General features: G+C 40.1%; 1 protein-coding gene across 1 annotated transcript in view; it reads right to left on the reverse strand.

Moving 5' to 3' along the window:
- The window catches only part of LOC126252392 (synaptotagmin-5), a gene marked incomplete at its 5' end in the record, with an annotated part of 250,182 nt that overhangs the window by 68,762 nt on the left and 156,530 nt on the right, over positions 1 to 24,890 (reverse strand). Inside the window, one exon of the mRNA XM_049953283.1 lies at positions 18,534 to 18,654. Coding sequence (XP_049809240.1) covers positions 18,534 to 18,654 — 121 coding nt within the window. The remainder of the gene's footprint in view (positions 1 to 18,533; positions 18,655 to 24,890) is intronic.

Below are 24,890 nucleotides of genomic sequence, written 5' to 3' on the forward strand. Positions count from 1 at the left end.
TTACGATTAAAACTTAACTCATTAAATTAACTGAATACATCGAAAACTTCCGTCTTTTTAACAATTTCTTCTACTACAAGAGTTAGGCTGAATTATTTGTTCAAAAAATGAAATTAACAAATATAGTTATGCAAACAATACTTTTGACAAAAGTGTTAATTACTTTGGAATTAATTAAGGGCTGGTTTTGCTAACATATTTTATAAGAGAGCCAAATAGATACTTTAAGATTACTAGTATTTCATCTTCCAAATGTTTATAATTAGTACAGAATTTATATTTGTTTATATGTTATCAATAGAATTTATGTTACAAAAAATACTGATTTCACACTATAACAAAGGATACTAACTAGTAATAGTCAAAATAAATTGGAAAGTCAATTACATATATAAAACTAAGCACAAATTAATGATATGAATATAATAGAGGGAAACATTCCACGTGGGAAAAATATATCTAAAAACAAAGAAGATGTGACTTACCAAACGAAAGTGCTGGCAGGTCGATAGACACACAAACAAACACAAACATACACACAAAATTCTAGCTTTCGCAACCAATGGTTACTTCATCAGGAAAGAGGGAAGGAGAGGGAAAGACAAAATGATGTGGGTTTTAAGGGAGAGGGTAATGAGTCATTCCAATCCCCGGAGCGGAAAGACTTACCTTAGGGGGAAAAAAGGACGGGTATACACTTGCGCACACACACATATCCATCCACACATATACAGACACAAGCAGACATATTCAAAGACAAAGAGTTTGGGCAGAGATGTCAGTCGAGGCGGAAGTGCAGAGGCAAATATGTTGTTGAATGACAGGTGGGGTATGAGTGGCGGCAACTTGAAATTAGCGGAGATTGAGGCCTGGTGGGTAACGGGAAGAGAGGATATATTGAAGAGCAAGTTCCCATCTCCCGAGTTCGGATAGGTTGGTGTTAGTGGGAAGTATCCAGATAACCCGGACGGTGTAACACTGTGCCAAGATGTGCTGGCCGTGCACCAAGGCATGTTTAGCCACAGGGTGATCCTCATTACCAACAAACACTGTCTGCCTGTGTCCATTCATGTGAATGGACAGTTTGTTGCTGGTCATTCCCACATAGAATGTGTCACAGTGTAGGCAGGTCAGTTGGTAAATCACGTGGGTGCTTTCACACGTGGCTCTGCCTTTGATCGTGTACACCTTCCGGGTTACAGGACTGGAGTAGGTGGTGGTGGGAAGGTGCATGGGACAGGTTTTACACCGGGGGCGCTTACAAGAGTAGGAGCCAGAGGGTAGGGAAGGCGGTTTGGGGATTTCATAGGGATGAACTAACAGGTTACGAAGGTTAGGTGGACGGCGGAAAGACACTCTTGGTGGAGTGGGGAGGATTTCATGAAGGATGGATCTCATTTCAGCGCAGGATTTGAGGAAGTCGTATCCTTGCTGGAGAGCCACATTCAGAGTCTGGTCCAGTCCCGGAAAGTATCCTGTCACAAGTGGGGCACTTTTGTGGTTCTTCTGTAGGAGGTTCTGGGTTTGAGGGGATGAGGAAGTGGCTCTGGTTATTTGCTTCTGTACCAGGTCATGAGGGTAGTTGCGGGATGCGAAAGCTGTTGTCAGGTTGTTGGTGTAATGGTTCAGGGATTCCGGACTGGAGCAGATTCGTTTGCCACGAAGACCTAGGCTGTAGGGAAGGGACCGTTTGATGTGGAATGGGTGGCAGCTGTCATAATGCAGGTACTGTTGCTTGTTGGTGGGTTTGATGTGGACGGAGGTGTGAAGCTGGCCATTGTACAGATGGAGGTCAACGTCAAGGAAAGTGGCGTTGGATTTGGAGTAGGACCAGGTTAATCTGATGGAACCAAAGGAGTTGAGGTTGGAGAGGAAATTCTGGAGTTCTTCTTCACTGTGAGTCCAGATCATGAAGATGTCATCAATAAATCTGTACCAAACTTTGGGTTGGCAGGCCTGGGTAACCAAGAAGGCTTCCTCTAAGTGACCCATGAATAGGTTGGCATATGAGGGGGCCATCCTGGTACCCATGGCTGTTCCCTTTAATTGTTGGTATGTCTGGCCTTCAAAAGTGAAGAAGTTGTGGGTCAGGATGAAGCTGGCTAAGGTAATGAGAAAAGAGGTTTTAGGTTGGGTGGCAGGTGATCGGCATGAAAGGAAGTGCTCCATCGCAGCGAGGCCCTGGACGTGCGGAATATTTGTGTACAAGGAAGTGGCATCAATGGTTACAAGGATGGTTTCCAGGGGTAACAGACTGGGTAAGGATTCCAGGCATTCGAGAAAGTGTTTGGTGTTTTTGATGAAGGATGGGAGACTGCATGTAATGGGTTGAAGGTGTTGATCTACGTAGGCAGAGATACGTTCTGTGGGGGCTTGGTAACCAGCTACAATGGGGCTGCCGGGATGATTGGGTTTGTGAATTTTAGGAAGAAGGTAGAAGGTAGGGGTGCGGGGTGTCGGTGGGGTCAGGAGGTCACAGCGGTACCCACCTCCTCTTCCTCAAAATCACCCTCTCCAAACCTTCCAGGAATTTTTGACTTCCAGCCTTGCATCTCAATCCTTCTTAAAAAACCTTAATTCTACTCCCAACATCACCACTGCTGGAGCCCAGGCTATCCGTGATCTGAAGGCTGACCGATCCATCATCATTCTTCTGGCGGACAAGGGTTCCACGACCGTGGTACTTGATCGTTGGGAGTATGTGGCTGAGGGACTGCATCAGCTTTCAGACAACACCACATACAAAGTTTGCCAAGGTAATCCCATTCCTGATGTCCAGGCGGAGCTTCAAGGAATCCTCAGAAACTTAGGCCCCCTGCAAAACCTTTCACCTGACTCCATCAACCTCCTGACCCCACCGACACACCGCACCCCTACCTTCTACCTTCTTCCTAAAATTCACAAACCCAATCATCCCGGCAGCCCCATTGTAGCTGGTTACCAAGCCCCCACAGAACGTATCTCTGCCTACGTAGATCAACACCTTCAACCCATTACATGCAGTCTCCCATCCTTCATCAAAGACACCAACCACTTTCTCGAATGCCTGGAATCCTTACCCAATCTGTTAGCCCCGGAAACCATCCTTGTAACCATTGATGCCACTTCCTTATACACAAATATTCTGCACGTCCAGGGCCTCGCTGCGATGGAGCACTTCCTTTCACGCCGATCACCTGCCACCCTACCTAAAACCTCTTTCCTCATTACCTTAGCCAGCTTCATCCTGACCCACAACTTCTTCACTTTTGAAGGCCAGACATACCAACAATTAAAGGGAACATCCACGGGTACCAGGATGGCCCCCTCGTACACCAACCTATTCATGGGTCGCTTAGAGGAAGCCTTCTTGGTTACCCAGGTCTGCCAACCCAAAGTTTGGTACAGATTTATTGATGACATCTTCATGATCTGGACTCACAGTGAAGAAGAACTCCAGAATTTCCTCTCCAACCTCAACTCCTTTGGTTCCATCAGATTCACCTGGTCCTACTCCAAATCCCACACCACTTTCCTTGACGTTGACCTCCATCTGTCCAATGGCCAGCTTCACACATCCATCCACATCAAACCCACCAACAAGCAACAGTACCTGCATTATGACAGCTGCCACCCATTCCCCATCAAACGGAACCTTCCCTACAGCCTAGGTCTTCGTGGCAAACGAATCTGCTCCAGCCGGAATCCCTGAAGCATTACACCAACAACCTGACAACAGCTTTTGCATCCCGCAACTACCCTCACGACCTGGTACAGGAGCAAATAACCAGAGCCACTTCCTCATCCCCTCAAACCCAGAACCTCCTACAGAAGAACCACAAAAGTGCCCCACTTGTGACAGGATACTTTCCGGGACTGGACCAGACTCTGAATGTGGCTCTCCAGCAAGGATACGACTTCCTCAAATCCTGCACTGAAATGAGATCCATCCTTCATGAAATCCTCCCCACTCCACCAAGAGTGCCTTTCCGCCTTCCACCTAACCTTCGTAATCTGTTAGTTCATCCCTATGAAATCCCAAAACCACCTTCCCTACCTCTGGCTCCTACCCTTGTAAGCGCCCCCGGTGTAAAACCTGTCCCATGCACCCTCCCACCACCACCTACTCCAGTCCTGTAACCTGGAAGGTGTACACGATCAAAGGCAGAGCCACGTGTGAAAGCACCCACGTGATTTACCAACTGACCTGCCTACACTGTGACGCATTCTATGTGGGAATGACCGGCAACAAACTGTCCATTCGCATGAATGGACACAGGCAGACAGTGTTTGTTGGTAATGAGGATCACCCCATGGCTAAACATGCCTTGGTGCACGGCCAGCACATCTTGGCACAGTGTTACACCGTCCGGGTAATCTGGATACCTCCCACTAACACCAACCTATCCGAACTCCGGAGATGGGAACTTGCTCTTCAATATATCCTCTCTTCCCGTTACCCACCAGGCCTCAATCTCCGCTAATTTCAAGTTGCCGCCACTCATACCTCACCTGTCATTCAACAACATATTTGCCTCTGCACTTCCGCCTCGACTGACATCTCTGCCCAAACTCTTTGTCTTTGAATATGTCTGCTTGTGTCTGTATATGTGTGGATGGATATGTGTGTGTGCGCAAGTGTATACCCGTCCTTTTTTCCCCCTAAGGTAAGTCTTTCCGCTCCCGGGATTGGAAAGACTCATTACCCTCTCCCTTAAAACCCACATCCTTTTGTCTTTCCCTCTCCTTCCCTCTTTCCTGACGAAGTAACCATTGGTTGCGAAAGCTAGAATTTTGTGTGTATGTTTGTGTTTGTTTGTGTGTCTATCGACCTGCCAGTGCTTTCGTTTGGTAAGTCACATCTACTTTGTTTTTAGATATAAACTAAGTACAAAATTAGATCTGGTGTTATATTCTTTAAAACTGAGGGTCAACCTTTCTGTATTATGAAAATACGGACTATATCCATGTATACTAATGGTAAATAGTTAAAAGTAACAAAACGAATTTAAGGAGGCAGATGGCAAAACAAGAGGGGAATTAAAATTGTCCCAGCTTGCTTCATCACATCATGGCTACCAACTCTGAAATCCTACCATAGGGACTGATAAGCTTAACCTACCCCATTGATGGACAGACCACCATCAACAATATTTTATGTTCTCATTCCATGAGACACATTTCAAAGCATTGGATCTTAATCCAGGATATTGATTTATATCTCTAACGTCGATCAGTTGTAGAATTTTGGAACACGTATTATGTTCGAGTATAATAACTTTTCTGGAGACTAGAAATCTACTCTGTAGGAACCAGCATGGGTTTCGAAAAAGACGGTCGTGTGAAACCCAGCTCGCGCTATTCGTCCATGAGACTCAGAGGGCCATAGACACGGGTTCACAGGTAGATGCCATGTTTCTTGACTTCCACAAGGCATTCAATACAGTTCCCCACAGTCGTTTAATGAACAAAGTAAGAGCATGTGGACTATCAGACCAATTGTGTGATTGGATTGAAGAGTTCCTAGATAACAGAACACAGCTTGTCATTCTCAATGGAGAGAAGTCTTCCGAAGTAAGAGTGATTTCAGGTGAGCCGCAGGGGAGTGTCGTAGGACCGTTGCTATTCACAATATACATAAATGACCTTGTGGATGACATCGGAAGTTCACTGAGGCGAAATGCAGGAGGATCTGCAGCGAATTGACGCATGGTGCAGGGAATGGCAATTGAATCTCAATGTAGACAAGTGTAATGTGCTGTGAATACATAGAAAGATAGATCCCTTATCATTTAGCTACAAAATAGCAGGTCAGCAACTGGAAGCAGTTAATTCCATAAATTATCTGGGAGTATGCATTAGAAGTGATTTAAAATGGAATGATCTTATAAAGTTGATCGTTGGTAAAGCAGATGCCAGACTGAGATTCATTGGAAGAATCCTAAGGAAATGCAATCCAAAAACAAAGGAAGTAGGTTACAGTACGCTTGTTCGCCCACTGCTTGAATACTGCTCAGCAGTGTGGGATCTGTACCAGATAGGTTTGGTAGAAGAGATAGAGAAGATCCAACATAGAGCAGCGTGCTTCATTACAGGATCATTTAGTAATCGCGAAAGCGTTACGGAGATGATAGATAAACTCCAGTGGAAGACTCTACAGGAGAGACGCTCATTAGCTTGCTGCCTCCTATGTATATCTCGCGAAGAGACCATGAGGATAAAATCAGAGAGATAGCCTACACAGAAGCATACCGACAATCCTTCTTTCAGCGAACAATACGAGACTGGAATAGAAGGGAGAACCAATAGAGGTACTCAAGGTACCCTCCGCCACACGCCGTCAGGTGGCTTGCGGAGTATGGATGTAGATGTAGAAAATCTGGTAACCGTGAGCATTATGCTACCAGATCTCCCCTCCTTTTCTAGCAAAATACTATTGGTGAAAATTCATTATTCTCTTTGTTTTCTCCATTAATCTTTCAGTTGTTCACTGTGTTTTTTTCTTCCTGTCTTCTAACTATGTCAGACCAATTTTTTTTATTCTCCTATCTTGGATTCCTTCCATATTCAATATGCTTTCCCAAGCACTTATCTGTCAGTTGTTTTTTCAGCTTTTATATGATTTTTTCTATGTCCTCTTTTATTTTGTGAATCCAATTTGTTGACGTCTTATCCCTCAAATATTTGAAGATCTTTTTGGTTAATCTACTGCCTTGCATTTGATACAAGTATCTTTAAGATACCAGTCTTCTTTTTCGTATTACTTCTGAGACATTGATTTAATTTGATTTTCATATCATTTATTTGGTTCCTCTTGATTCATTACATACCTAAATAGTATATTGAATGTAGGACAAGTCAGACAGGTATTTTTCATTGTAAAAGTTTTTAGTTGTGCCATATACCCTTCCCATTTCATGTATCCTTTCCTCTATAACAACTGTTTCCAAAAGTCTTGTTTTTTTTCTGCAGAAATTCTTAAGCTGGCCTTGCTGGCTGTTACAGCAGATAGTATAACAAAATAATATGCAAATATGAGAAATTTTATTCCAAATTATTGTTATCTCTTTCCAAAGTTATTGTGGGAGTGTACAGGGATGAAGTGGAGAGAGGGTAGGGCAGCTAGGTGTAGTCGGGAGGTTAGGTGGAGGGAGGAGTAGTGAAAAAGGAGAGAAGTAAAAGGACTAACAGTGCGTTGGTGGATTAGAAGGCTGTGTGTAGTGCTGGAATGGGAACAGGGATGGGGCTAGATGGGGAAGGACAATGACTAATGAAGGTTAAGGTCAGGAGGGTTATGAGAATCTATGATATATTGCAGGGAGACTCCCCACCCGCACAGTTCATAAAAGCTGATGTTGGTGGGAAGGATCCAGATGACACAGACTGTGAAGCCGTCACTGAAATGAGGAATGTCATTTTGGGCAGCATGCTCAGCAGCAGTGTGGCTCAGCTGTTTCTTGGCCATAGTCTGTAGGTGGCCATTCATGCAGACTGAAAGCCAGTTGGTTGTCATGCCTATGTAAAACGCAGCACAGTGGTTGCAACTTAGCTTGTAAATCACATGACTGGTTTCATAAATAGCCCTGCCTTTGATGGCATAGGTGATGTCTGTTACCAAACTGAAGTAGGTGATGGTGGGAGGATGCATCAGAGAGGTCTTGCACCCAGGTCTATTACAGGGGTATGAGCCATAAGGCAAAGGGGTTGGTAGGAGGTATTGTGTAGAGATGGACAAGCACATTGTGTAGGTGTGGTGGGTGGTGGAATACCACTATGGAAGGGTGGAAAGGATAGTGAGTAGGACATTTCTCATTCCAGGACATGATGAGAGGTAATCGAAACCCTGGTGGAGAATGTAATTCAGCTGCTCCAGTCCTGGGCCGTACTGAGTCGCAAGGGGAATGCTCCTCTGTGGCCAGATGGTGGTACCTTGGGAATTGGTGGGTGACAAAAGATACAGTGTAGAAGACATGTTTTTGTACAAGGCTAGATAGCAATTACAGTCTATGAAGGCCTCAGTGAGACCCTCAGTATATTTTGAGAGGGCTGTTCATCACTATAGATGTGACAGCATGGATGATTAGGCCATGTGGAAGGGACTTCTTGGTATGGAATGGGTGGCAGCTGTCAAAGTGGAGGTATACTGCTAGTTGGTGGTCTGATATGGACAGAGGTACTAGTGTAGCCATCTTTGAGGTGGAGGTCAACATTAAGGAAGGTGGCCTGTTGGGCTGAGTAGGACCAGGTGAAGTGAATGGAGGAGAAGGTTTTGAGGTTCTGGAGGAAATGTGGAGAAGGTGTCCTCACTCTCGATCCAGATCACAAAGATGTAATCAGTGAATCTGAACCAGGTGAGGGATTTGGGATTCTGGGTGTTTAGGAAGGATTCCTGTAGATGGCCCACAAATAGGTAGGCATAGGATGTGCCCATAACCATACCCTAGTTTTTTTTGTAGGTAATGCCTTCAAAGGAGAAGTAATTGTGGGTGAGGATATAGTTGGTCATGGCAACTAGGAAGGAGGTTGTAGATTTGGAATTCATTTGGCGTTGGGAAGGGTAGTGTTCAATAGTGGTAAGGCTATGGGCATTAGGGATGTTAATGCGTAGGGAGGTGGGTGGCATCAGTAGTGATGAGCAGGGCACCATGTGGTAAAGGAACAGGAACTGTGGAGAGTAAGTGGAGGAAATGGTTAGTATCTTTTATATAGGAGGGTAATGTGAAGGTAATGGACTAAAGGTGTTGATCTATGAGGGCAGAGAGTCTCTCAGTGGGGGCACAATAACTGGCCACAATGGGACTTCATGGGTAGTTGCATTTATTGACTTTAGGAAGCATGTAGAAGGTAGGAGTGTGGAAAGTGGTAGTGGTGGGGAGAGTGATGGACTCAGGGGAGAGGTTCTGGGATTAGACTAAGGATTTGAGGAGAGACTGGACATCTTGCTGGAATGGGGTCACTGTGGGAGGGTGTGGATGAATCTGACAGATGCTAATGCCCTTCTACCAGGTAATCATTAGGGTCCAAAACAACAGTGGTGGAGCCTTTGTCAGCAGGTGGGATTATAAGGTTTGGATGAAGTTTTTGGTTGTGGATTGCAATTCTTTCCATGGATGTAAGGTTCTTTATTTTTTCTTTGGTCTCATTGTGTCTTCATACCAATTTCAGTTGGTCTTTGCCTTCCAATATCAGACTACTCCCTCAGATTTCATCTTGTTTTGCTTTACTTCATCCATTTCATTGCTTTCATGTTTTTTCCCACGTTTTTGGGTGTATTTCTACGAATTTTTTCGGCCATAGTTCTACATTATTTATGTATTTTTACGCATTTTTATTCACCACCATGGAACCTTGCTCCTTCCATCCATGTCAGGGTGCAATTTTTTTTCTTGTTTTCATAGCAGGACCCATTTGGCTGTCATCCTTTGCACACTTACAGCATAGAGGTACATTGGAACCTTGTTCCTTCCATCCATGTCAGGGTGCAATTTTTTTTCTTGTTTTCATAGCAGGACCCATTTGGCTGTCATCCTTTGCACACCTACAGCATAGAGGTACATTGACGTTTTGTTGCCTTTCATGGAAAGTCATCCTGGATTTACATTTCAGTAACAAAATACCCACCTGCACATAACCAGAGTTTCTTTTGCTTGACTTTGTGCTTGCCAAATCCTACTTGGCCAGCAACGTCACTGGATCTTTCTCCAATTGAAAATGTTTGGAGCATTAAAGACAGAACTCTCCAACCAGCTTGGGATTTTGATGATCTAACATGCCAGTTGGACAGAATTTGGCATGATATCCCCTAGTAGGACACCCAATTACACTGTCAATTAATACCAAGCTGAATAACTGCTTGCATAAGGGCCAGAGGTGAACTAACACATTATTTTCTTGCTCAGCTAGTGAAGCTGTTTATCTTGAATAAAAAATATAATTTTTTGTGAAACTGTAATTATTTATTTGTCTGTACACGTGCATCACATCTACCAATTTCTGTTCCTTCCTTTTGGATAATTCCTTCATGGTGCATCATTTTTGAGTGTTTATCATAAATGTAAGTTGGAGTGAGCTATACTTCTTTTTTAATTGTTCTTGCAGCATGAGGATTGTTTCTTTGCCTTGCATTCAGGGGATGGATGCTGCTGTTCATCTTAAACATGTTTACCATGCCAGCCATAGATATTATTAGCTAGTAGATGTACTCTAATATCAGTGTAGGAATCTCCAGCTTGTTAAATACAAGTCTAGAGATTTGTCATTCAACACCACCTACAGTACAAGTGGCAAAACTTTGATCTAAAATATTATTTTCCCCTAAACTAACTTGCATCAAAATATTATTCTATATGAAATGAGAAATAAAAGTATAAAAGGCCCATGAGTTTCATTGTATCATTCATGTTGAATGGTCAGTAATCTAACTGTAAAGGTAAATGCAGTCAGCTTCTACATAAGGTGTGAATGTGTGTTCCATAAATCTGGTGTCTTCTGCTTCACTAATTATACTATCATTATACAAAAATTATTGTGAACAGAATTGCATGTAAGGAACTGAATGTACTGTGTCTTATTGTAATTGCTAATCAGCATATTAGCTGTGAATCAAGAGTTACCATTTTCTAGAACATGATTTGGTATATTGTTCAGTAACTGACTGGAAGGTGCAGCAGTTGCACTCATATTATCTGCATGAAAACAGCTGTATAGTTATCTGATACAATTAAAGTAAATTACTAATATGTATCTGGAAAAGAAGTGGAAACTTAGGAAACATGAAATACCACAGGGCTCAGGTTGCAGCTGGCTCATTACCTGTTTTTCAAGAATGTAAAAGAACCTGCTTCTTCCTACTGATCAGTCAAGAGTGAAATCAGGTGAATATCTTTTTATTAATTACTTTCCAATTTATTTTATAGCATATGATAGTGGTCTGAAAAGTTCTTGGCTTGATAGTGAAAATTAGAATTTATGTTTTAAAAACCCTTTTATTTTTCAAGTTAATGTCTCTTTTAACATTATTGAACTTCAACAAGCAATGTCCCAGTGACGTTATTCTATCTCATTCATTCACACATTGTCTTCTGTAGATCTCCTCATGAAAGAGAACCTTCGTGGGAACTGAACAACTCAATTTATTCATTAAGAGACAGAAGCAACCACTGATAGCTAATTCTGCAAAGTGTAGTAACAAAAAACATGACTACTACTAATCAAGTCTAACTGCTCTGGAAGTGATGCAAATTACTTGTCTGCAGCTGCATTCACTCCTTGACTGGATGAAAAACACTATCTATCAAAGAAGAATTTGTATTTTGCTGAGAGATGGAATCAGAGCCATCCAAATATGCTGAAGAGGGTGGATGTTCCAATGCTTCATAGTGCAGCTTCCTCAATTTTACCATGCCAAGACACTTTTGTGGCAGGTGCATTGTCCTGATGAGAGATGAGTTTTTTTCTGCGGACTAGATCTTTTTTCTCAATTTTTTGCATCCAGATGCCTTACAGGGATACAAGAATATACCCCAATTATTGTTCTACCTTTTTGAAAATAATCAGTTACGAGAATTCCTTTCACACCTCAAAAAACTGATGCCATTACCTTTTCTTCTAATGGTATATCTTCATGTTATTCAGTGCTGAAGAACTGTTTCAATTATTTTTCTGATTCTAGTGGGTTGTAATGAAGTCTTGATTCATTCATTGTCTCATATTGATGCAGAATATTATTTTTATTTTTACAAAAATACACTAAACTGTCATGCAAATTTGTTTCTGAGCTGTTGTGAGCGGACACTGCACTCATCTTGCACAACACTTTCTTATGCACAATTCTTTGCATATGATATGGCGAACATGTTCTTTTGAAATCTCTATACTCTTGGAAATCTGACACATCTTCCTGCACTGATCTTTCTAGATCATATCCTGCACTTTTTCAATGATTTCTTGTGTGGTTGCTCTTTGCTTCATGTGGATCATCTTTGACACTTTCATGGCCATGTTTAAGTTTGGTAGCTGATATTTTCAAAGTGGAAACTGGAGGAGAAGATTCAGCTTACAGATTTATGAACCACAAATGAAATTTCATTGATGACAACCCTTCTTTTACAAAAAACTATACCAATGTACAATACTCAATATTCTCCATTTTTGAGAATTTCAGTACTGCACCTTATTCAGACAGCTGTCTACAATTGACTGCTGAATAGAATGACTTGCAATTTTACATAAAGATTGTTGAAAGCTGTACCAACATCTGCAATCTATGGGTGAGGCCAAGAACTTTTCAGGCCATCCTTGTACTGTGGTCTGGTAGAAGATACACAGTTGCTGTAATTTTTCACCTTCCACTGTCTTGTGCAGTAAGGAATGAATTGTATGATCATCTGTAATGCAGTTCTTAAAACCAGCCTGTGATTTTATTTGTGAGATATGCTCAGAGAAATAGGCAACTAGTTTATTCTTGGAAACAAAGGTATTTTCAAGGCAGATTTAAAACATACTAGCAACCCACCTCAGCTTCACATGGGTAGCACTAATTTTAAGTATCCATGGCTGGATAACTTGTCTGGCATAGGAGTAGTAAAATTATACACGCAAACCTTTCTCATGAATCAGTCTATCAGTGAAAACTGTATCAAAATTCCTACAATAACTCCTGAATCAGCCTTCATGTACAGTCAGGAACACATGGTGGATGAGCCTTAAGTTTATAGTATTTGTAGATTAAGCATGAGATGCTTATCAGCAAGGTGTGTTACAGTAATGTCTCAATGTGAAGCAAATAATGAATCCGAGTCCAAACTGATTCCACTTAAGGCTCTATTCGACCATGAATTCCATCCCTAATTCGATTAAAAACCATTGTGATGGTTAACAACATCTTCTATTAAGTTAATTTTAATCAAATCTTTCATGAACTCAAGATCTGGAAAGTTGATTTGGTGTCACTACAATACATTGTATGACTGTGAGATATGAAATGTTTGATAATTGTGGACATTCTGGTGTGTTCCTTCACAGTGTGAGTGGTTGAATGTAGGTAAGCCTTGCTGAGCTCACATGGAATTTTGTACACACTTGATTTTTTGCAGGTCAAGATTACCCTTGATGGTATCAAGTTGAATTTGAGTTGTTGTAAGTGGCTGAGACACATTACCCACAAAATATGTAGCTTACAAAACCTGCATTCAACCAGTAATTGAGTATTGCTTGTCAGTCTGGGATCCATACCAAATAGGATTGATAGAGGAAATAGAGACGAGCAAAAGAAGAGCATCATGTTTCATTACAGGTTCATTTACTAAGTGCGAAAGTGTCACAGATGTGCTCAGCTAACTCCATCATCAAATGCTGCAAGAAAGATGTTCTGTGTCACGATGTGGTTTACAGTTAAAGTTACAAGAGTGTATGTTCCTAGAAGAGTCAAGCAACATATTGTTTCCTCCCCTCATGAAAAGACTATGAAGGTAATCTTAGATTTGAGCTGACCCAGAGGTTTATCAACAATCATTCTTTCCGTGAACCACTTGTGACTGGAATAAGGAAAGGGAGAAGTGACAGTGGTACACAAAGTACCCTCTGCTGCACAGTCTAAGGTGGCTTGCAAAGCATGTATGTACATGCAGATGTATTTATCTTTGTAATTCAGATGTTAAAAATTAAAATATATTTTAATTTTTCATGATACTACCATCTTCTCCATACAGTAACATAAGAGAGTGGTCAGATTGGAATGAAAATGAGATTATTTGAGAAAGTTTGATATGTTAGCTTGACACATTTATGATACACTGAAACAATGACTAGATGTTGCAATAAAACACTTGACATCTTTCAGTTAGGCAGTGATTAGAACACATGAAATTAATCTTAATTCCATAGCACTTGAAATTGATCAAACTGTAGTACTAGTCACCATGATCAGAATGTAAAGACATTTCTGTGTAGCTTCATAGTCATTCTGCATCCCAGTTGTCTCAAAGGACTTCATATAAGTTTTTCAGCATGACTGGATCTTTTCAGAAGAGAAAGAGAATATACGATGCCCAAAATAGGTTTTAAGCTAGATACAGGATTTAGATCGCCTTGAGAAAATCTTGTATCTTTATCAAGTAATTAACTAGGGCATTGTTATGGTGGAATAAAATCCCATGTTGTTTTGCTATTGGTAGCTTCTCCTGGGTTCTTTTGAAATTTTTGTGAATTTCAGCATGTAAAGCACAATCATGGAGCTGTGTTCACTCTGAGAGAAAAAAGTGCATGCCATTTTGTTGCTAACATTTTTCTCTCCCTTAACTATGGAGAGGAATTGAGACACATAAATACCACTTCATCTCCAGGTAAAATTGATATTATGCAGTGAGTGTTGTTATATCTTAATAATCTTTAAACATTTGAATTAGTGATGTAGAAAGTCTTGAGTGAAGTGCTAATCCTTTTGTTAATGTTGAAAAATGAACGGGGCTTCCAAATTACATTTGCAGTTTATTGTTGTGTTTTTGATGAATAAAACAGCAATTTTACTTTAAGTGGCCTATGATACTCTAACATGGCAGCAAAATCTGGTTTCTGAACAAAAGCTAATTCCAGAGCTAAGAAGTGTCTTATCCTGTCATGTGGTACAAAGCTGTTACTTCATGTTGTTGAGTGCATATCTGCTAGAGATACTTGGGGAGAAGCTGCATAAAATCTCTGCTGTTATCATAACTTGTTTTACTTCAGTACCAGTTTCATGACATTGAGTGGGAAGCATCTGGTGGCAACCAAGGTCAGTTAGCTAAATTCAATGAAATACAAATCAAGCTTTCTTTATCAAATAAGCTGTTCAGCAATGATAACCTTTATGCATGATTTTTGCAGACTTTGCCAAAAGATTAAAATTGTGTGACAGACTAGGTCTTGAACCTTGAACCTTTACTGTTACAGCCAATGCTCTTACCGACTGAGCTATACAGGCTAGATTCACATCATGCTATTGATGGCTACTCAGGACAACTGACGTGGCCAAAGCTTAGGGCATTGTTTCTGTGGACCTAATCAGCACAGCTGTAGCCAATTTTTATTTGGAAAAACTTGAAGAAGCAGCCCTTCAGATGATGAAGAAGAAACCCTGACATTGGTTTAGTATGTGGAACATACTTTCATTTTGTGGCATTTTGGAGATAAAGGACCCCTTGTGGAGAAAAAGGAACCTCAGAATTCCTAAATTTTCTGAATAATATAAATTCTAATATAAAGTCCACTATGGAAAAAGAGAAAGAAGGTCAAATTTCATTTTTGGATGTACAGCACTCAGGAAACCTGACAGTAGATTAGGGCATAAATTCTACAGAAAGCCCATTCACATGTCACTTCACAGAAATCCTGTTCACCATCCCAAGCAGAGAAGAAGAGTTATCAAACCACTGACAGACAGGGCAAAAGAATCTGAGAACACCAGTGTTTGGGGAATGAGCTCAATCATTAAAGAACTGCCTTCAGAAGAAATACCTACTCTTACAAATAGATAATTAGTGCACTACACCATAAAAGACCTAGAGCTTCTAATGAAAAAGAACCAACTAAAGAGGAAGTATTCCTTTCATTTGTAAAAAAAAATGTCCCAGATCACATCAGCAGAGTACTCAGAGCATACAGACTTGATGGAGTGTTTAAACCAATAAGAACGGTGTGCAGACATTTTAACACTGCAAAGGACCTATGTCTAATGCTTGCCACAGCAGGAATTTATAAAATCCCTTGCACTTGTGGTCAAGTATACATAAAAAAAAAAACATTGGGACCAGGAAATCACCAAATTTGCTTATCTGACACTGTGATTTTAGCAAGATCTAATCATTCCTATGCTAGGATGTACAGAGAGCCCATAGAAATTCAAGAGCAAAAAAGCAACTTTAACAGAAAAAAAGGACTGAAGTTAGATACGTTGTGGGGCTTAGTGCTAAATAAAACAAACAGCACCAGATCCTCCCTACTATAAGCTTCATAACATATATTGGTGCAACTTTACAATCTTAGTCAGTGGTCTGATGATGTCATGAACCAACCATTGCTTTATGATTCATTAAAGCCTCTGATGCTGTCTCAAGTGTTGGAAGACTAAACATTAGGCAGAGAATTATACCTTGGACCATGGCCTAAAGTCCATAAAACAAATATTGGCAAAAACAAAATACCACCTCTGAAAGCCTGCATTCTATGACCATTATGAGCTGATTGATGCCAAGACTGATGCACATCCGCTGGCCGGGGTGGCCGAGCGGTTCTAGGTGCTACAGTCTGGAACCGCGCGACCGCTACGGTCGCAGATTCGTATCCTGCCCCAGGCATGGATGTGTGTGATGTCCTTAGGTTAGTTAGGTTTAAGTAGTTTTTAGTTCTAGGGGACTGATGACCTCAGAAGTTATGTCCCATAGTGCTCAGAGCCATTTGAACCAACTGATGCACATCCCAATACAGAGATTGCTGATAGAGCAAATATTCTGTAAATTACTGTTGAAATTGCCATATTTAATTATGTTATAATATCAGTTTATAATTTTCATCACACTTAAAAAGGCTTTCTGCTGGATTTCAAAGTCTCTTTATTTTTCATAAAATTGCCTTCAAATTCCAGCAGTACTCTAAATCACAACTCTGAATTATTTGCTACAGAAACAACAGTTGTATAATTTTGGGACTCAAATTAAGACTCATTGAAAATATTAGTCAAGAAAATCATTGTTTAATTAAATTTAATGTAGAAATTTTCTTGCTCGGTTGTTCTGAATTATCAGTTTACTAAATTTTGTATTAAAAATATGTGTTTGCAGCAATTTGATTTATACAAAACATGTCAATACTCATTTATGAACCAAACTGTGTATCCAAATTTTTATAAAGTTGTAAATGTTAACTGTAAATACATTTTCTCAGTCATGTAAATAATGTTACAAGAAATTATCATGTCCTCTGTTATATATAGATGGGTACCTAAGCCTACAAAGCATGGAAGATTTGTTTTTGTACAAGGTCATGAAGATAATTACGGTCAGTGAAGGCTTCAGTGAGACATAGTTAATTATTAATTATCCTCCCAACCTTGCACAAAAACAAATCTCCTGTGCATTATCTTTCCAGTCCCCCACCACCTCCTAAAGTCCCACTGTCCAGCCACAGAGGAGCATTCCCCTCATAGCTCAGTATCACCCAGGACTGGAACAAATGAATTACATTCTCCGCAAGGGTTTTGATTATCTCTTGTCAGGACCTGAAATGAGAAATGTCCTTCCCACTATCCTTCCCACCCCTCCCACAATGGTATTCCGCCATCCTCTGAATCTGCACAATATACTCGTCCATCCCCCCTGTAATAGACCTAGACGCAAGACCTGTCCCGTACATCCTCCCACCACCACCAACTCCAGTCTGGTCACTAACATCACCTATCTCATCAAAGGTAGGACTACCTGTGAAACCAGTCATGTGGTCTACAAGCTATGCTGCAACTACAGTGCAGCATTCTGTGTTGACATGACAACCAACAAGCTGTCTGTCCGCATGAATGGCCACCGATAAACTTTGGCCATGAAACAACTGGACCATCCTGTTGCTGAACACACTGCCAAACATGATATCCTTCATTTAAATGAGTGCTTCACAGTCTGTGCCATATGGATGCTTCCCACCAACACCAGCTTTTCTGAGTTGTGCAGGTGGGAACTTTCCCTGCAATACATTCTACATTCTCGTAACCCTCCTGGCCACAACCTTCATTAGTCACTGTCCTCATCCATCCAGCCACTTCCCTGTTCCCATTCCAGCACTACACATCCATCATTCCACCACCACACAAGTCTTTTTATTTCCCTCCTTTTCCACTTTTCCACTACTCCCCCCCCCCACCCCCCCCTCTGCCCCCACCTCTCATCATCTCTCCCCTGCCCTCCATCTAACCTGCCACACTTCACTGTCTGCCACTCCCACCATACCATCCCTCCCCCTCCCCACCCCAGCCTCCTCGTTACCCCAACTCAGTTGCCAATCCCATCATGCACTGGTGCTGCTGCTCGCAGCGTGGTTTCAGTTGCCTGGGACTGCATTTGTGTGTGTGTGTGTGTGTGTGTGTGTGTGTGTGTGTGTGTGTGTGCGCGCGCGCGCGCGTCTGTATGTGTGTCTATTGTTGATGAAGGCCTAAGGCCTTTATGACCAAAAGCTTTAATCACGAGAGTCATTTTGTTGGCCTATCTGTGACTCAGCATCTCTGCTATATGGTGAGTAGTGACTTGCCTTTTCATAATATTGTCACTTGAAAATGCTGTTACAAACCAGAACTCAACTATTATCATTACCTACATTCAGAGTGACCATGATACATTATTTTGCTAAGTTAACATTTGCACCTTTCAGTTTCTTTACTACAAACCTGATATTTGAGAAGATAGTCTCTTGTGCTATAGTTTGCTAGATCAGTAACAAAGGGGAAAAATAGGACATAATGACTGTGTATGGATTAAGAAAAACTACTGAATTTTTATTAATTTTTAACAGGTTGGAAAATTTTAGTATATTACCAACAGTGTCCTTATCTGGAGGTAGGAAAAGATTTCTGGCCTTCAGCAAAACAACAGTTAGGCGTTCGGCAGATGGAAGGTAACTGAGCGACAGCAGAACTTCTTGTAATTCTTCAGGAGGCTGAAATGATATTGCATTCATAACTAACTATACAACTGACACAGAAGTTATTAAAATGCTGGTATTTCCAGATGAAAAGTGTGTACAAGCCCATGTATTCCTGCTTAGTATTAAAAGTAATACAGAAAAATGGTAACCTTCTCAGTTCCTTATAGAAAATTATTTTTGATATTAACTTCCTTTCTTTCAGCAATCTAAGTATAACTGCAAGTAAATGTATACTGTTTTGATAATTGTAGCATTTATTTATAGCTAAATTGTGTTTTAAACACTAACCACACTTATTATACACATTTATAAGCATTTATATTATATCTTAAATACACAAGGAATGTCCACTTGTTGGGTGACATATTCCAAATGGTTGAATTGTGTTAAATTAGATTAGATTAGATTAGATTAGATTAGTTTACATTCCATAGATCCGTGCTGAGGAGATCCTCGTGGATGTGGAACATGTCAATTTTTTTTTTTAAGCTGAAATAACAATACTAATAGTATGAATATATACAATACATCATTTGTTTCTATTAAAAAATTCGTCAATGGAGTAGAAGGAGTTGGCCACTAGTAAGTCTTTCAGGCTCCTTTTAAACTGATCTTTATTTGTAACTAAATTTTTTATGTTTACTGGCAAATTATTGAAGATGAGTGTTCCTGAGTAGTGGACCCCTTTTTGAGCTAAAGTAAGTGCTTTTAAGTCCTTGTGCAGATCATTTTTGTTCCTGGTATTGTATGTATGAACTGAGCTGTTTGTTGGAAAATGAGATATATTATTTAGGACAAATTTCATTAATGAGTAAATATACTGAGAGGCAGTAGTTAGTATACCCAGTTCTTTGAAGAGGTTTCTACAGGACATCCGTGAATTTACTCCACAACACAAATGTTCTGACTCAAAAGATATCACAAAAAGCTTGAGTTACTGGTATCACAGGGCTTCATCAGCTGTAGCACTTATATTTGATAATGATCTAAAGCAGGGTTATGTTGAAAAATTACCATCATTGTAGTTTACCAGGTGGCTAACTCGTGTGGTTGGTGGTCTCATGGCATAGTTACTGCTACTTGTGGCAGAACCACTAAACCTGTGATGCCCACGGCCTCTGCCGACAACGTGTCATCATCCATTGATATCAAAGATGTAAGTGTATAGATGCCATGATTGGACACTCACCTGTCTTAAGATGACTGGGTGTTTGTGCTGTCCTCATCATTTCATCATCATTCATAAAAGTGGTGAGATTGAACTGAGCAAAGGTTGGGAATTTGTACAGGCACTGATAACTGCATTGTTGAGTGCCCCAGAAACCAAATATCATCATCATCATCATCGGACACATGTTCAGTAGGCCTTATTATTTTGGAGCAATGAATGACAGGACACAATTATTTAGTTTTCTAGAAAATATGTTGGTTCAACAACTAGGGGACATTTCACTGGTCACATGTCATGCAAGGTACTTCCACTGTAGCGGAGCTCCTTTATATTCCACCTCAAGTGTGAGGCCAATTTTGAATCACTCCTTCTTTGACTGTTGATAGCTCTTGGAAGTTGTGTTATCTGGCTACAAAGATCTTCAGATCTAACACCATTATATTTTTGCTTATAGTGTTAATTAAGGAACAAGAAACAGAAGAAAATTTGGGAACATTCCCGAGTGTTAATCTCAGGAACTATTCAAATAGAGACAAAGCTTTATGAACATTTTACTTTGCCTACTGGCACAAGTGTAATCCAAGTTACTGTACCAGTGAAAATTAAAGTACTAGCAATTTCTAATGAGACAGATGTTAACGAAACAATATGGGAACTCTGCTCACCCAAGCATTATTCTCATTGCTGCATTATGGCACTACATGAAAACACTAATATTTTTCTCTGTTCTCTTTTTAATAACTGGTCTTCTCCTGTCCTCCCATCTACTTATGTTTTATGTAACTTTTGTATGCTGCTGTCACTACTAGATAAATCTAATTATTCATTTGTTTCTATGTTTATACCATCAGTGATATTTTTTTCTTTCTGTCCTGTTTGAGTAACTTTATGATCACTGTCCACAGTTACATTTTATACATACTGAAGAATAAGCCAGATAAACTTCATTATATGTGAGTAATTTACTTTCATACATATTCATTTTTGCATTTCATAACTCTTCAGTTTTCTGATGTTTCTTAGAACTATTTAGCAAATTTTTCATTTTTGCTTAATTGTGTACTTCTTTGATTGGAACTGTTAGATTTGACTTATGTACTACAATTCTGTAACTGGCTTTTCCATAAGTTAGTATTATTTCTGAGGCATTTATATTTGCACAGAGACAGCCTGTAATCACCTTTTCTGGTTTCTCTTTAATGTTGATCACATTAATTGTAATGTTCATCATTCTCGATATTCAGGTGATTTTTTTGTGGAGAGGGAGTGAAAAACTTGAGGTTTTACTGTGAATGGTCTCATATTAAAGTTCAGATGTTATTATTCATACTTAATATGTCATTTTCCATTGTCTCCTTCACCCTATTAAAAGATCTTTGTTTGTAAAGCGTGACTTGTGATTTTCCAATTGTCAACATTCTGAACCACATAGTACTGGTGATTTAATTGCCAATTTGCACACATTCCCTTACACTTTCATGAGATAATTATTATGTCTTGGAATTCACTACAATTCATTCATTCCCCTGTGCTCTCATTATACATTTCTTGTTTGTTACTTATTAATAATATTAGCACCATAAAGGAATCATTAGATGGAATGGAATTTAGTCTGGATGTAACCTGTTGTTGTTGTTGTGGTCTTCAGTCCTGAGACTGGTTTGATGCAGCTCTCCATGCTACTCTATCCTGTGCAAGCTTCTTCATCTCCCAGTACCTACTGCAACCTACATCCTTCTGAATCTGCTTAGTGTATTCATCTCTTGGTCTCCCTCTACGATTTTTACCCTCCACGCTGCCCTCCAATGCTAAATTTGTGATCCCTTGATGCCTCAAAACATGTCCTACCAACCGATTCCTTCTTCTAGTCAAGTTGTGCCACAAACTTCTCTTCTCCCCAATCCTATTCAATACCTCCTCATTAGTTACGTGATCTACCCACCTTATCTTCAGCATTCTTCTGTAGCACCACATTTCGAAAGCTTCTATTCTCTTCTTGTCCAAACTATTTATTGTCCATGTTTCACTTCCATACATGGCTACACTCCATACAAATACTTTCAGAAACGACTTCCTGACACTTAAATCTATATTCGATGTTAACAAATTTCTCTTCTTCAGAAACGATTTCCTTGCCATTGCCAGTCTACATTTTATATCCTCTCTACTTTGACCATCATCAGTTATTTTACTCCCTAAATAGCAAAACTCCTTTACTACTTTAAGTGTCTCATTTCCTAATCTAATCCCCTCAGCATCACCCGATTTAATTTGACTACATTCCATTATCCTGGTTTTGCTTTTGTTGATGTTCATCTTATATCCTCCTTTCAAGACACTTTCCATTCCGTTCAACTGCTCTTCCAAGTCCTTTGCTGTCTCTGACAGAATTACAATGTCATCGGTGAACCTCAAAGTTTTTACTTCTTCTCCATGAATTTTAATACCTACTCCGAATTTTTCTTTTGTTTCCTTTACTGCTTGCTCAATGTACAGATTGAATAACATCGGGGAGAGGCTACAACCCTGTCTCACTCCTTTCCCAAGCACTGCTTCCCTTTCATGCCCCTCGACTCTTATAACTGCCATCTGGTTTCTGTACAAATTGTAAATAGCCTTTCGCTCCTTGTATTTTACCCCTGCCACCTTCAGAATTTGAAAGAGGGTATTCCAGTCAACATTGTCAAAAGCTTTCTCTAAGTCTACAAATGCTAGAAACGTAGGTTTGCCTTTTCTTAATCTTTCTTCTAAGATAAGTCGTAAGGTTAGTATTGCCTCACGTGTTCCAACATTTCTACGGAATCCAAACTGATCTTCTCCGAGGTCCGCTTCTACCAGTTTTTCCATTCGTCTGTAAAGAATTCGCGTTAGTATTTTGCAGCTGTGACTTATTAAACTGATAGTTCGGTAATTTTCACATCTGTCAACAGCTGCTTTCTTTGGGATTGGAATTATTATATTCTTCTTGAAGTCTGTGGGTATTTCGCCTGTCTCATACATCTTGCTCACCAGATGGTAGAGTTTTGTCATGACTGGTTCTCCCAAGGCCATCAGTAGTTCTAATGGAATGTTGTCTACTCCCGGGGCCTTGTTTCGACTCAGGTCTTTCAGTGCTCTGTCAAACTCTTCACGCAGTATCTTATCTCCCATTTCATCTTCATCTACATCCTCTTCCATTTCCATAATATTGTACTCAAGTACATCGTCCTTGTATAAACCCTCTATATACTCCTTCCACCTTTCTGCCTTCCCTTCTTTGCTTAGAACTGGATTGCCATCTGAGCTCTTGATATTCATACAAGTGGTTCTCTTCTCTCCAAAGGTCTCTTTAATTTTCCTGTAGGCAGTATCTATCTTACCCCTAGTGAGACAAGCCTCTACATCCTTACATTTGTCCTCTAGCCATCCCTGCTTAGCCATTTTGCACTTCCTGTTGATCTCATTTTTAAGACGTTTGTATTCCTTTTTGCCTGCTTAATTTACTGCATTTTTATATTTTCTCCTTTCATCAATTAAATTCAATATTTCTTCTGTTACCCAAGGATTTCTATTAACCCTTGTCTTTTTACCTACTTGATCCTCTGCTGCCTTCACTACTTCATCCCTCAGAGCTACCCATTCTTCTTCTACTGTATTTCTTTCCCCCATTCCTGTCAATTGTTCCCTTATGCTCTCCATGAAACTCTCTACAACCTCTGGTTCTTTCAGTTTATCCAGGTCCCATCTCCTTAAATTCCCACCTTTTTGCAGTTTCTTCAGTTTCAATCTGCAGTTCATAACCAATAGATTGTGGTCAGAGTTCACATCTGCCCCTGGAAATGTCTTACAATTTAAAACCTGGTTCCTAAATCTCTGTCTTACCATTATATAATCTATCTGATACCTTTTAGTATCTCCAGGATTCTTCCAGGTATACAACCTTCTTTTATGATTCTTGAACCAAGTGTTAGCTATGATTAAGTTATGCTCTGTGCAAAATTCTACAAGGCGGCTTCCTCTTTCATTTCTTCCCCCCAATCCATATTCACCTACTATGTTTCCTTCTCTCCATTTTCCTACTGACGAATTCCAGTCACCCATGACTATTAAATTTTCATCTCCCTTCACTACCTGAATAATTTCTTTTATCTCGTCATACATTTCATCAATTTCTTCATCATCTGCAGAGCTAGTTGGCATATAAACTTGTACTACTGTAGTAGGCATGGGCTTTGTGTCTATCTTGGCCACAATAATGCATTCACTATGCTGTTTGTAGTAGCTAACCCGCACTCCTATTTTTTTTATTCATTATTAAACCTACTCCTGCATTACCCCTATTTGATTTTGTATTTATAGCCCTGTAATCACCTGACCAAAAGTCTTGTTCCACCTGCCACCGAACTTCACTAATTCCCACTATATCTAACTTTAACGTATTCATTTCCCTTTTTAAATTTTCTAACCTACCTGCCCGATTAAGGGATCTGACATTCCACGCTCCGATCCGTAGAATGCCAGTTTTCTATCTCCTGATAACGATGTCCTCTTGAGTAGTCCCCGCCCGGAGATCCGAATGGGGGACTATTTTACCTCCGGAATATTTTACCCAAGAGGACGCCATCATCATTTAATCATACAGTAAAGCTGCATGTCCTCGGGAAAAATTACCTATAGTAATACAAAGAAATGATTACATTACAAATCAATAAAACAAAATTAAACAGTATTTGGTGAAGGTTCCACATGTTGCAATAAGAGAGAGCCTTTTGTAAATAAGCATCTGGGAAATAAGTAGTATGTTTTATGCAGAAAATAAATTTTGACTATCTCTTGCAACACATAGTCAAGCATTAATTACTCTGTTGGTATCCTTCAGGAGTGCCCTGAAGGTAGGGTACCAGTTTTGGTAGTGAAACTTACCTGATATAGTGGTTTCTGTTGACTTGCGTTTCAGAACGGTTGGGCTCACTTATCATATCTAAAGATTCTGTCTACCATTTCATCACACATTTATATGACTTTGTGAGACTGTATTCACAATCTGACATATTTCTATGACTGTAATCCAAATCATTATATTTGTGCTTTGTCCTGT

This window comes from Schistocerca nitens, chromosome 4, assembly GCF_023898315.1.
Source record: "Schistocerca nitens isolate TAMUIC-IGC-003100 chromosome 4, iqSchNite1.1, whole genome shotgun sequence".
Classification (NCBI taxonomy): domain Eukaryota; kingdom Metazoa; phylum Arthropoda; class Insecta; order Orthoptera; family Acrididae; genus Schistocerca; species Schistocerca nitens.